General features: G+C 47.1%; 1 protein-coding gene across 1 annotated transcript; it reads left to right on the forward strand.

Moving 5' to 3' along the window:
* Positions 1-7,623: 7,623 nt before the first annotated feature.
* RASSF10 (Ras association domain family member 10) lies at positions 7,624-9,153 on the forward strand. Its single transcript, XM_003781110.1, has one exon. The coding sequence runs from the start codon at positions 7,624-7,626 to the stop codon at positions 9,151-9,153; it is 1,530 nt and encodes a 509-aa protein (XP_003781158.1).
* The last annotated feature ends 4,678 nt before the right edge of the window (positions 9,154-13,831 follow it).

Here is a 13,831-nt window from a genome sequence, read left to right on the forward strand (position 1 = left end):
GAAGAAGCCATGCTCCTAAGGATGACAGCTCAGCGTCTCTGCCACAGCCTTGATCTCAGTCTGGTCAGGGATAGCTTCCCTTGGACAAGAGTAGCAGTCCCCAAACTCCCCCCAGTGCATTAGGGAGCAACCACAAGTTTCTGTAAGCACAATCTGCTGGAATATTTTCTAGGGTTAATCATTTACAAAGATCTCATTCAGACGGTAAGTTTCAGCCACACTTTTCCATGGCTTGGTATAATTATGGGCGGAAGTTCCTGTTTTGGGTGTTCCATAGCAGCCACAAACCGTGACTGACAGATTGGACAGGTAGGAGTTCCAGACAAAATACCAGCTCTCACGGAGCTTTGTGAGCTGGGAAACTGGCCAGTTCCTTCCCCTGGGCCTCATCTTTCTCATGGGTAAGGGAACTATGCCTTACCCCTCATAGGTATTATGAAAATAAATGACAAGATGATGAAAAAAACCACATTGTGGAATGACATGGCACCTTTGGAAGCCAATGTGAGGATTTAGCAAAGGGCTCTGTCACTGCTGTGAAAACCGTGCTGGCTTCTAAAAGGCTCACTGGAAGAGACAGACACCACCCAGCATAACGCACATACTATGCAGTGCTTTGAACCATGTGCTCCACCAGATGACTCCTCAGCCAGCAGCGCACGTCACCTTCACAACGCCTTGGGATAAGCTAGTAGGTTGCATAAGTTCCACCAAGGTACAGGGAACAGAGATTCACAGTGCTTATCCTGGGGGCTTGGTCCACAGAAAGGATACACAGGTAGGTAAAGGAAAAATCTAAAGCAGAACCAAGATTTATGGATTCCACCCAAGCTCCTTCCCTTTTAAAAGCTGTATCTTGTAGTAGCATGGCAAAGTATCAGATGACTCAATTTTTCTTGTAAAATCATTACAAGATGAGTTTAAATTCCCCTTTGACTTTCCCTCTGAAAATATCTGCATTCTTGCAGGAGGGATTCACTGCCTTGGATTTGGTGAAAATGTTTTAACACCTTGCTCTAGGCATACACATGTGGAGAGCTGTACTCCTGGGGAACATATTAGTGATTTTATGTATATGTAGATAAGGTATAACAATTATGTTCATGAACTCATCCTAGAAAAAGTGCGCTACATACACACTGCTGAATATCTCTATGGTCATCTTTGAAGTAGTCCCCTCAGGAAGCGATGTACCCACCCAGCACCTAGTCCACCCTTCAGAGCAATTTTGGAAGTGTTTTTCTGGAATGATCATCAGAGCTGTCATTGTACAGCACACAGAAACATGCAGCACATAATGAATGCCACTCAGCAAGACACTGCCACATGTTGACACAAACACAGCTGAGAGACACTGATATACCAAGGTTATGGAAGCTTACCAAATTGTTTATACAGTGCTGTAAGCACACGGTGGCAAGTTTGTGAACTTGATTACCAGATTGCATATGATGATAGTTCTGATAGGCTCATACCTGTTATCCTAGTACTCTGGGAGGCCAAGGTGGGAGGATTGCTTGAAGCTCAGGAGTTCAAGACCACCTGAGCAAGAGTGAGTCCCCATCTCTACTAAAAATAGAAAAATTAGCTGGATATTATGGCTAGCACCTGTAGTCCCAGCTACTCGGGAGGCTGAGGCAGGAGTTTGAGGTTGCTGTGAGCTAGGCTGATGTCATAGCACTCTAGCCTGGGCAACAGGGTAAGCCTCTTTCTTAAAATAGAAAAAATGTTTAAGGACTTAACCCAGGATATACAAAATAGTATCATTTCAACATGTAATCAACATTAGATATTATTAAGGAGGTATTTTTATTCTTTTTTTTGTACCAAGTCTTTGACATCTAGTGTGTATTTTTACTTCTAACACATCTCAATTCAGAGAGCTACACGTCAAGTGGTCCATAGCCATGTATGTCAATTACTGTATTGGTCAGAGCAGCCCTGAGGATTAAGACTGAAAAAGTCCATGAGAGGCATCCTTGTAGTTTACATTAAAGTAATTAAGTGAGCACAATCTGAATGTTAAGTCTATCCTTCACCCTCCCCATCCCATTGTTCTTAACACAAGCATATGGTAACTTCATTTGATCTTGCCCACTGGTGTAGATTAATCTTCCTAAAGCACAGTTTGGTTTGGATTGCTTCCTGGAGAGGGTGTTGCTGCCAGTAAAGACTTTTAGAAGGACATTACAGTTAAGGCAAAACTCAGAAGGCAGGTAGGAATTGGCCAGAGGGTCAGAGGGCAGATGTGGGCCAGGGTGTGGCTGGAATGGGCAGGCACACAGTGAAGCAGATCTCAGGTCCTCAGGGGACATAGAGGCCCTGCCGAGAACACGGATTCCATTCTGAAGATGATGGAGATTCATCACACAAGTCAGCAGGACGTAGGAGGGAAAGGCAGGAGGCAGGGAAAGTGCAGGATCCAGGTAAGAAACAGAGAGCTGAAGCTGAGGCAATTTATTCATTCATTCACTCACTCCACAGATATTTATTCAGTGCCTACTGGGTGCTAGCTGATGTCCCTGGCATTGGAGAAAATGAAACAGACAAACCCTCTGCTGTCATGGAGCTTCAATATGTCGTGGGGAAAGGAGGTAGATGGGGAACGAATGAGGATGGTCCTCAGGTTTCTGGCTCTACCTGGTGAATGGTGTGACCACTCTTCGAAATAGATGTTATAGGAGGCAGAACAGGTGGGGGAGAGGGGAATGGATGAGCTCAGCTTTATCATTTTAACAAGGTTTGGGGTATTTGCAGCTACTCAGGTGGAGCTATGCAGCAAACTGTTGGATGTGCATATTTGCAGATCAACAGAGAATTCTGGAAAGTCCACACAGATGCAGCAGCCACGATGTATAAACAGGATGAAATCCCCGGGGATGGATGGATAATCCTGAGAGGACATATGGAAGCAAGAGTCACAACTCAAATGACACCAGGGCTCAGATGAGCTGTGGTCAACATGTGTGAATTGACTGTACATGAAACAGAGTGCTGGGTTCATGGCTAACTAGAATGGGTATGCTCTGTCTAAGGCAGCAAGAACTGGTCTGTGGGCCACTGGTTTGTGATTCTCAGACCTTTGAAACTCCTCTCTATTTCATGTCTCCTTTTTAACAAAGATGTTTATGCCAGGTCGCTAGTTGTTCTGAAACCCCATTTCCTCTGTTGAGACACTCACTGTAATTCCTAGCCTCCATTGCCAGTGGCCCCGTGACTGGCTTCTAGCCAGTGGAATGTGAGCTCCAGTTCAGGCCAGAGCCTTGAAGAAGAGGGTGTACCCCCTCCACACTCTCCTCTTCCTCTGGCTAGATGTCCATGATGATAAAGGATAGTGGCTATTAGAGCCACAAGATGGAAGGAATTAGGGTCTGTGTATCTCTGTTTGTCGTGAGGTCACCTACCAACCAGGGAATTTACTTTCGGCTATTATGGAAGTGAAAGATAAACTTTTGTTATGTTTGAGCCATCACACACATTCGGTCCTGTTTGTTACTGTAGCCTAATGCATCCACTTCTAAACCAAACTTGTTCCGATTGTGATCTTTGTGAGGTTAGCGATCTTACAGTTCACTGATGCATTCTTAGCTCATATCCCAGGACACAGCAATGAGTAGACACATAATAAAGTTTCTTGACAATGCTAGCTATGTGTCATTGAGCATCTGGTATGCACCAAATACTGTGCCAAATCTTTTATGTATTGTGCATTATTTCATTTCATGTAATGACAACTCTATAAGGAGGGCTCTATTGTTATCTTTTTTCCTCGATGAGAAAATTGAAGATTAGAAAGCTTATTTATGGTATTCATATTTAAGCAGGGTGAGTCCAGGTTCTGCTTTCTAATACACCAGTCTGTAGACGTGTGCAGACTCACCTTAACATTTTAACTCATGTAATTTCTCCCACGAAAGATGCCCTCAACCCTTCCTCTCCATGTATTGAAGCCTTTCTTCTTCCTTCCCGGGATCCATCAATCATTCTATCCTTTAATTAGTCCAGCAGGAATTTCACATGTATCATTACTATAACAGGGATTCCATGTATTTATCTGCCTCTAGAAAGAAGTTACCTTGAAAGTAGCATAATATCTTAGGCATTACTCTTCTGTGTTCCTTAGAGCAGAGGGGAAGATGGAGAATTCACCATGTATCAGCACTCTAGGCATCAAGGACTCAACTGTGAATAAGACAGAGGCAATCCTTTCTCTTGAAAAGCTTAGATTGGGGGAGAGGGCAAACAATATGAAATACATCTCAGCTACAACGTAACCTCTGCATTATCAGAGGCAGAAAAAAGCAAGGAACCAATGCTTCCTGGAGAAGGAAAGAAAGGATTCCCAGAGCAGTTGATCTTTGATCTGAGCTTCTGAAGGATGTGTAGGAGTTCTCCAGTTGTTTAAGAGGGGTCTTAATTAGTGGGAAAAGCATACACAAAAAGTGTGGATGTGGTAAGATGCAGGAGCCATTCCAGATGAGTGAGGTGTTGACTAGCTCAAATGTACTCTTTCACTGACTCATTTATTTCCTACTGAGTAAACCTAGAATATGTCAGGCATTGTGCTAAAATGTACAGGATTCAAAAGTGAGAAAAACAGACATGATCCCTACTATAGTGGAAGTTAAACTCCATGAGGGATTGCAGTTGATTTCCGATCTCTAACCATCATGGGTGAGAGAGATAGGAGGATGGGATAGCCAGATACATGAAGGAGAAGTTGGAAAAGGGGCTGAGCTAGATGGTAAGAGACTTCTGACACTAATCTAGGGAGAAGGAAGTCCCCTTTCGTGCTGGCACCAAGTTCTGCCTCTTCCCCCTCCCTGATAGCATTCAATTTATCAAGTCTTGTCCCCATCACGATGCTCAATAAAGGCCACTATCTCTTCCTGGAATGAATGTGACAGTCTTCTAAAGGACGTCTCGCTTCTCATCCCCTATGCCCCACCCATCATTCCCAGTGTAAACACAGTGATTGGTCAGAAATGAAATCTAATCATTTTATGCCCTGTGTTAGGCAGAATTCTAAGACAGTCTCATGGTCTCTATTTCCCTAGTGATTATGTTACATTACCCAGCAAAAGGGATTTTGCAGATGTGGTTAAGGTTACTAATCAATTGACCTTAAGATGGAGAAATTATCTAGGTGGGTTTGCCTAATCCAGCACTTTAAAAGCACAGAGTTTTTTCCAGCTAGTGGCAGAAGAGTAGGGCAGAGAGATTAGAAGCAAAGGAGGACTGGATAGGTTTGACATGCTGTTGCTGGCTTTAAAATGGGTAGGGGTTGTATCCCACAGAAAGGAACTGAGAGAGACCTCTAGTTGCTCAGAATTACCCTGGCTGACAGCCAAAAGAAATTAGGGAATTCAGACCTACAACTGAAAGGAACTGGACGTGAACAACTTGAATGGGTCTGGAAGTAGATTTTTCCCTTGAACTTTCAGACAAGAGCTCACACCAGCCAAAACTTGGCCTTTGTCCTCAGACACCCCAAGTGGAGAACCCAGCAGGCATGAGAAGCTGGATTTGTGACAGAATGGTGAAGTAATATATGGGCATTGTTTTAGGCCATTAAGTTTGCACCAATTTGTTTACACAGCAATAGAAAACCAATAAACCTTCAAGGTTTCCAACCCTTTAATAAAACTACTGTGGACTTACCAGGTCCAGGCATTTAATCATTGTAACAGTTGTATTAGGTAAGTATTTTCATTATCACAATTTCACAGATCAGGAAACTGAGGTTCAGCAAAACTAAATATTTCTCCTAAGGTCAAAAGAGCTAGTCAGTGGTGAGCTGAGATTTTTATTGGCCATTCTGACCTCAGATCTGCATTCTATAGGTTCTTGTTGTTCTTGTGATAAATCCAAATATATAAGCATAGAATTAAAGGTTCTTCCCGATTTAGCTCCTGTTCAGTGATCCAACCGCATTTTTATAATAGACACTTCTTTCAGGGAAACTCCTTGCAGCCCCAGTAACTACCATATTCTTGGTTCCCTGACTTTGCACTACTGTTCCTTCTGCCTTGAGTGCTGCCTGCCTCTCCTCTTCATCTGTGTTCCCTTTGGCAGACTCAAGTGGTCCTTTGGACCCTGCCTAAGATACCACCTCTGGGAGTTGGGGGTTTGGGGGCTTCTTTGCTCTTCCCAGGTCTGGATGCCATTTCAGGTTCTCCAAGCACCTCCTGCTCTCCTGTGTCAGAGCACAGAAAACGAGGCGTTGGAAATGTTCACTCAGCTGTGCTCTCCAGTAGATGCCAAGCCCCCTGCAAACCAGAACTGGTGATTTGTTCATCATCAAATCCCTAGCGCAGGACGGCGAGCACAGTAGGTACTCAATAAATACTGCCTGAATGAATCAGGGAACGAACAAAAACGCTTTAGCTAAGAAGCAGTGGGGAACCATCCAAGGTCTTGAAGCAAGGGAATGATTTTATCATCAGACCTGTGCTCACAAACACAAACTCAAGGCAAGCCTGGCACGCAAGGGACCTTTCTCATGAGCAGCTAAGGACAAAACGACCATGTTGACGTTGTGGCCTTGGGTTCTTGTGCTATGACACTTGGCTCTTAACTCTACTAGACCACACTGGATACTAGAAAATGCCAGAAACATTCACAGTTCCTTCTTATGGAAGGGGGATGCTTGTGGCTTGGATCTGGGCCCCAAACTCTCACTGAGATGAGTCTCTCTGCCAAGAAGGGAAGCCCAGGTGTGGGACCCACGGAGCAGACAGCTGCCGCCGAACGTCCCCCTCGGCCTACACGGTCCAGGCTTACCCTCGTTCTCCAAGCATACTACTGCATCTTGATCTCCTTAAATATGCAAACATTGCCTCCTGTCCAGGGAGACTGCTGTACGTGGTCACGCAATGCTATTACTGTGTCTCCACTAGAGACCGTTGGGTGCTTCGGTTGGCCTGTCTGTGCAAAGTGTACTTTCTAGACGGCACCCCCTCGAGGGACCAGGAATCGCGTCTGGGGGCGCGGGACAAAATGAGAAAGTCAAGCAAGATGTGTCAGACTAGCTGTAGACACAGAAGTGGAGTCAGTAGGCCGAGGGACAAGCAGCGCCGATTCCTGCCGAGGCGCAGGCTTCCAGCTCTGCAGCAAAAGGATCTCAGAGTCCTCCCTCTCGCCGGCGCGGGACAGAGTAGCAAGTTGGCGGAAGGGGCTGAGACTCACGTTGCCAACAACGCGCGCGAGGGACCGACAGGGCGCACCAGGGCGGAGAAGCTGCTAGGGGCGGGTCCGGGCGCTGCGCCTTCAGCTCTCACAGCCGCTGCTCTGGGCGCTGGGGGCGGGAGGGGGTGGAGCCATGTGGGGAGGAGCAAAACCCGGAGGCCCCGGGCACCTTGGGCAGAGCCACAGAGGCGGGAGCCCGATCGGGGCGCGTTGCCCCGGGAGCGCCCGCCGTCCGGGCCGAGCGCAGCCGCAGCCGCAACGGCTCCAGCCAGTGCCGGCGCCTGCCTTCTGTGCACAGCCAGGGAGAAGGGCCAGTGCCACCGGCTGCGGGGGCCACGGGCTCCTCTCCCGCACCGGAGCTGCTGGACTGCTCGCGCTGCCCCTGCCACACCAGCAGAGCCCCGTTGGACCTGCCACCTGTGCTCCGGTTGCGCCATGGATCCTTCAGAGAAGAAGATATCGGTGTGGATATGCCAGGAGGAGAAGCTGGTGTCTGGCCTTTCCCGCCGCACCACCTGCTCGGACGTTGTGCGAGTGCTCTTGGAGGATGGCTGCCGGCAGCGACGGAGACAGCGGCGGGGCCGGCGGCGAGGGGCGGCCGGCGACCCTCCAGGCCCAGGGGAGCTGTCCGAACCCCTGGACGAGGACAGCGAGGACGACGAAGAGGCGCTGCCGCAGGGCATGCTGTGCGGGCCCCCGCAGTGCTATTGCATAGTGGAGAAGTGGCGTGGCTTTGAGCGCATCTTGCCCAACAAGACGCGCATCTTGCGCCTCTGGGCCGCCTGGGGTGACGAGCAAGAGAATGTGCGCTTCGTGCTAGTGCGCTGCGAGGCGTCGCTGCCTAACGCGGGGCCCCGCAGTGCCGAGGCGCGCGTCGTGCTCAGCCGCGAGCGCCCTTGCTCGTCCCGGGGGGCCCCAGCGCGGCCCAACCTGGCCATGACCCAGGAGAAGCAGCGGCGGGTGGTGCGCAAGGCCTTCCGCAAGCTGGCCAAGCTCAACAGGCGGCGCCAACAGCAGCCACCGTCGTCGTCGTCCTGTTCATCCACTTCGTCGTCCACAGCCTCCTCCTGCTCGTCTTCGCCGCGGGCCCACGAGGGAGCATCGGTGGAGCGCATGGAGACCTTGGTGCATCTGGTCCTCTCCCAGGACCACACGATCCGCCAGCAGGTGCAGCGGCTCCGCGAGCTGGACCACGAGATCGACCGCTACGAGGCCAAGGTGCATCTGGATCGCATGCGGCGGCACGGGGTCAACTACGTTCAGGAGACTTACTTGGTGGGGGCAGGCATAGAGCTCGACGGGCCCAGCCCGGGAGAGCAGCAGGCGGAGGTGGCAGCGGCGGAGAAGGAAACGGTGGCTGCGGCGCCCGTAGACGGGGAGACCCAAGCGGCGGCGCTGGAAGAGCTGGCCCGGCGCTGCGAAGACCTGCTACGGCTGCAGGAGCAGCGGGTTCAGCAAGAGGAGTTGCTAGAGCGCCTTTCGGCCGAGATTCAAGAGGAGCTGAACCAGAGGTGGATGCGGCGGCGCCAGGAGGAGCTGGCGGCAGGGGAGGAGTTCCCGGAGCCCGACGGTGGCCCCGACGGCGAGCTGCTGCTGGAGCAGGAGCGGGTCAGGACGCAGCTCAGCACCAGCCTTTACATCGGGCTCCGGCTCAACACCGACCTAGAGGCCGTCAAGTCGGACTTGGATTACAGCCAGCAGCAGTGGGACAGCAAAGAGCGGGAGCTGCAGGGCCTTCTCCAGACTTTGCACACTTTGGAGCTGACAGTGTCGCCGGATGGGACTCCCAGCTCTGGAGGTCCCTTGCAGGAAGCCGGGCCTCAGGCCTGCGCCGAGGTGTGGGTGGACCAGGCCCGCGGGCTGGCCAAGAGTTGTTCTGGCAACGACGAGGACTCGGACACCGGGCTGAGCTCTATGCACAGCCAAGACTCGGACTCTGTACCTGTGTGCGAATCCCTTGTGTAGGAGCAGGGAGGGAGACGGGGACGGATGCTTCTCGTTTTCTTGCAGAATGCACTGGTCTGGCCGGCTCAGGGACTTAGAACCAGGCTGGGATGAGTCCGGAGCTCCGGTCTGGCAGTAGGAGAGGGCTGGGGACGCCTGCCCCGCAGCGGTGCTCTCCTGGTTGGGGCGAGAGTGTGGAGGAGGGTAAGGGAGGAGAGAGCGGGTCACCAATCCAAGATCTTTTAAGGGGAGGAGGAGGGAGAAGGTGAGAACCCCCTATATTGGAAAACACCAGGGAAATTGACGTGGTCCAAACCCATTTTCAAAAAAAAAGACAAAAACAAAAGATATCGTGGAGACTTCACCACTTTTCTGTATGGGAAGGACTGATGGCAGCTAGACCTTTAGTTTGTGGCATAAAGTGCTTTTAAAAGAAACACTTGGATGAAAAGGAAATTCCTTGAATGTTAATTGTGACTGTAAACGTGTTAAAACTAGCCAAAGAGAACTCCCTGGTGTTGGTCTCAGTCTCACACATCTTTGATAAAACTCATAGGCACCAAGATCCCGGCTGTTTACGTTTCTGCAGATTAGGGAATTACCCATCTGCTAAATCAGTTGACTTCTCTTTTCTTTCAAAGGCTAAACTGTGTTGAAGTTAACTGTTTTTCTTCCTGGTAAATACAGTATATACTAGAAGGAAATTCTTTTCCCAAAATAGCCTTTTATTATTACAGAAGCCAAACATAACACTTTTGAGATATAAAATCCTGGCAAACATAGTCCTGGTTAAAATTTAAGCTGGGCCCTTGGGAACTGTTCCCGCAAAGGCAGGTGTGTTGTCCTTTAATTCATATTGCCACTCCATTGATTCAATCACTGTTAGTTCAGAAAAAAAATGAAAGGAAGTTGCAGAACTCATGTGACGCACAGCTAAATTTGCCGCTCAAGGAACACTCTAGTTAAAACTAAGACTTGAAAGCAAGATCTTTGTTGGGATTCAGTGTTTGAATTGACCTATATGATTAAAAGCAGCCATGACCTCAACAGATTTTTACCCAGACTCAAGTCTAACTTCAGTATCTTTGGTCAGAGATTAATTAGTTACTTGTTCAAGCTTGAATTGAGATAGGATAAATATCAGAGTTTCCCAGATAAGGCCTGAAAAGAAAAAATAAAACAAAACAATCTCGTAGTACATCTTGGGTTAGCAGTATGACTAACAATGGCACGTAGCCATGGATGGATAAAGTGAGCTAAGGACTTGAATTACTCTTGTCTGGCAGATGCCTATGCACATGTCGGGCAATGCAAGAGCAAAACCTTCCTACCACCGGGTAACAGCGCTGGTGGGGACTCAATGTTTAATTGTTCTGTTTATTTCCATTAACACTTATCAGTTGTAGCTAGTTGTTAGCCCCGTGGAAGGAGCCTGCTGGCCGATTTCCCTCCGGAGCTGGGTACTGAGTACGTCTGAGGAATGTGGGATCTAATCTGTCCTGAGGAGGTATTAACAATGGGGCATGTGTGTGGTACTGGCTTGGTGCAAAAGCCTGGTATCAACGTCCTGTTAAGGAGCTGGCTCCAGTTTCAACACTACACGTGAAGATAACGAGATCTCGCTTTATATAAAAGTTTCTTTCCTTGCAGAGATCTCCTTGTTGCCAAAGGGAGACTGCCCTTCTGACCTCCTCATGCCACTATGCATGCCATCTCCTTTTCAGAGACGGCCTGCCACCACTGTTTTGGTATGACAACACGTGTGTATGTTTGCAGATTTTCAAGTAAAATGAGCATTAAAAGGCCATTTTCTTAATTGATGTTTTCAAAAGAGATTAGCTGGCATAATTATGGTTTTTTAGTTTCATCTGATGCAGAAAATGGCTATGTATTTGGTCCTGAGTGTGATTAAAATGAGGAAGGGACCGAAAGAAACCCACTGTCCCCAGACAATCATTTGCTCCCATAAACACAAAACCTAATGATAGCTTTCATTTTGAAGTGGAGGTAAAATCCTCATTAGAGTATGACAAATGCTACTTGTCTGAATGGTTTTATGCTGGCAATGGGCTGACCTGGTGGTTTTTAAATTATTGTGCTTTTTTTTTTTTTTTTTTTTTACCCCCAGGGTGGTAGGGGAGGTTGGTTCTTGGACGTTTATTAACTCAAAAAGAACATAGAAGTTGGCAGAACACGACTGCCTGGCAGAATGGGGCTGTTTTCCTTTTCACTGTTATTATTTTAAACTTTGATGGGCTGCTGATGTCAGCAAAGACGTGTGAAGCCTGTAAAGCAAATAAGCCACATCACAGGGAGCAGGCCTGGGGGCTTTTCTGGTGCCTTGTCTCTAGAACCTTCCCTGTCCTGACTGCTTGAAGATGCCTCTCTGGTCAACCCTTTGTGAAGCTCTTCAGGAAGTCGGCCCAGTTTTCTTTTGTTCAGCTCAGTTCTATTCCTAAAGGGCATTCTCTGTGTGGGCAGGAGAAAGGGGAACAGGGCCGGGGCAGGGGGAGATAATAGTTCCTTTCATCAACAGCTTCTGCAAGCCCAGGAAAGGTGAAATAGAGGTATAAAAAGCACCCAAACCGTGTCTGTGCATAGAAAGTACTTAATAAATGCTAAATGTTTTACATTTTCATTCACATTTATAATCATCATGGCACTAAGAGGACAGAAATGCCAGGAGGGAGCAGCAAGGTTGTGGAGCAGAGTATGACGTTCATATGCCCCCCCCACCCCCAACCAGCCCTCATCGTTTTCTTGGAATTCAGACAGTTTATGGTGTCTTTGATCTGAATTATCCCATTCTTAGCCATTTCTCAAACCCAAAGATTCCATATGGGATCTCTATATTTGTTTACTCCCTTATGAAATGTGTTTGTGGTTATTTTTTCCTGATTAGGAACGTTATAGACTGTAGCCCTTCTGGTAAGCCGCAAATAACATAAATAAAACAATAGGAGAAAGTCACCCAAAGCCTATCACCACCAGAATTTGGTATATTTCCTTCCAGACTTTTTGAATTGCACCGATTTCATATTTTGCTTCTGTTTTTTAAAAATAGCATTTTGATAAGATCGTACATACACTTTTACACTCAGGTTTGGACAATCTCCTTGTAAACACACCCATCCGTCTGGTGGATACACACCATAGTTGATAGAACCACTCGTGTTATCAGGTTGTTTCCCATAATTTTATTTTATTTTTTTACTGTTATAAACTAATAGCATGATAAGCTTCTTTGTGTGTGTATCTGTTTCCCTAATTAGATTCCCATCCTGCCCCTAATAAGATAGGTTCCCAGAAAGAATTCTCAGGTCAAAGAGTCCAGACATCGGAGTCTTGATAACTTACTGCCAAATTGCTTTTCAAAAGATTTGTTCTAATTATTTAATATAATCAGCGATGCTGGAAAGTGCCTATTTTACTACAGCGTAGCATCCGTTAGGTATTATATTTTATTAAGGAAACATGTTCATCAAAATTTACTGATTAGTTCTTTGTGGCCTCAGGAAGCTGGGGCTAGCAATCACTGCTGAAATATTCTTACAACAACAAGAGCAAGTCGGCAGATCAGAAATGTTGACAGGGTGTGGGGTTTTCTGTCTTTCTCATTTTTTCCCTTTCCTTAAACACCTGCTTAAGGTAATAGCAATATTGTCTCTGATCAGAATTGGCCAATAATCTGAGATTAGGAGTGGCAAAAACTCCACCTAAGTAGAGTGAAAAATAGAATCAGATTTATACAAAGAAGATACTATCTTTTTCATCTTGAGTCTAGCAAAAAAGGGCTCTCATAGAAGGTGGCACCATAAAACATAATTGACTTCGTGCTTCTCCCTATTCATGTCTATCAAAAATAAAATCAAAATAAACACATAAACCAGTTGTTGGTTAACAACCTCTATCTATCAGGTTAGAGCTTTCTGGGAATTTCTTTCGACATTTGAAACTGTGCTTGAGCTTTTTCTTAAATGTTTGGAAAGGAAAGATTTGATTATGACAATCTGTGAATTTTCCAGCGTGAAAATGTTTGTGATGTTTTCTGAAACAGAAAAGAACGAAGATGAGGAGGAAACCGGCTTTTGTTGAGTGCTTTCCACATGACAGGTCCTTGTGCTGAGTATTTTCACGTGCATTTACCTTGCTTGAATCTGGTGAGATAAAACTTTTTAACCACCAGTTTTTACAGATAAAGAAACTAGGACTCAGCTGCCAAGTAGCAGGTGCAGGATTCGAACCCAAGCCTGACCCCCAAAGCTGTGCCCTTGTTGCTACACACATTAGCCACATTATACACATTGTGTTCAGCACACCCAGAAAAAGCCACACTCTCATGGCTCCAGAGTGTTGGCATTGGGCAGACTGCAGAGATTGTCCTTGTCTTGTCTCAGTATTTCCAGTGAGTAGGTAGAATAATTTTCTCAAAGTCACCCACCTAGCAAATATCTGCTAGGTGAAGATTCACCAAAAGACAAAGGAGAAATTCCCACATAAATACAAAGGAAAAATTCTCACAAAAAATCAATACCCCACTTACTAGCACAGAGTTCTGCCTGAGTGTCCCTAGGCATGTAGCTGCTCCGCAGGGCACAGTTGTATCGCCAGTCAACAACAGGAATTCCCAGGCTTCAGGGCAGACAGCTCTGTGCTATTCACATTCACATCTGGAAGGTCACCCATCATGGCTGTTCTG

This window comes from Otolemur garnettii, unplaced genomic scaffold (assembly GCF_000181295.1).
Source record: "Otolemur garnettii isolate 467f Iridium unplaced genomic scaffold, OtoGar3 scaffold00001, whole genome shotgun sequence".
Lineage (NCBI taxonomy): Eukaryota > Metazoa > Chordata > Mammalia > Primates > Galagidae > Otolemur > Otolemur garnettii.

Bases quoted from the DNA above. Each gene is read 5' to 3' on its own strand.
- RASSF10 (XM_003781110.1), top strand. From the start codon at position 7,624: ATGGATCCTTCAGAGAAGAAGATATCGGTGTGGATATGCCAGGAGGAG.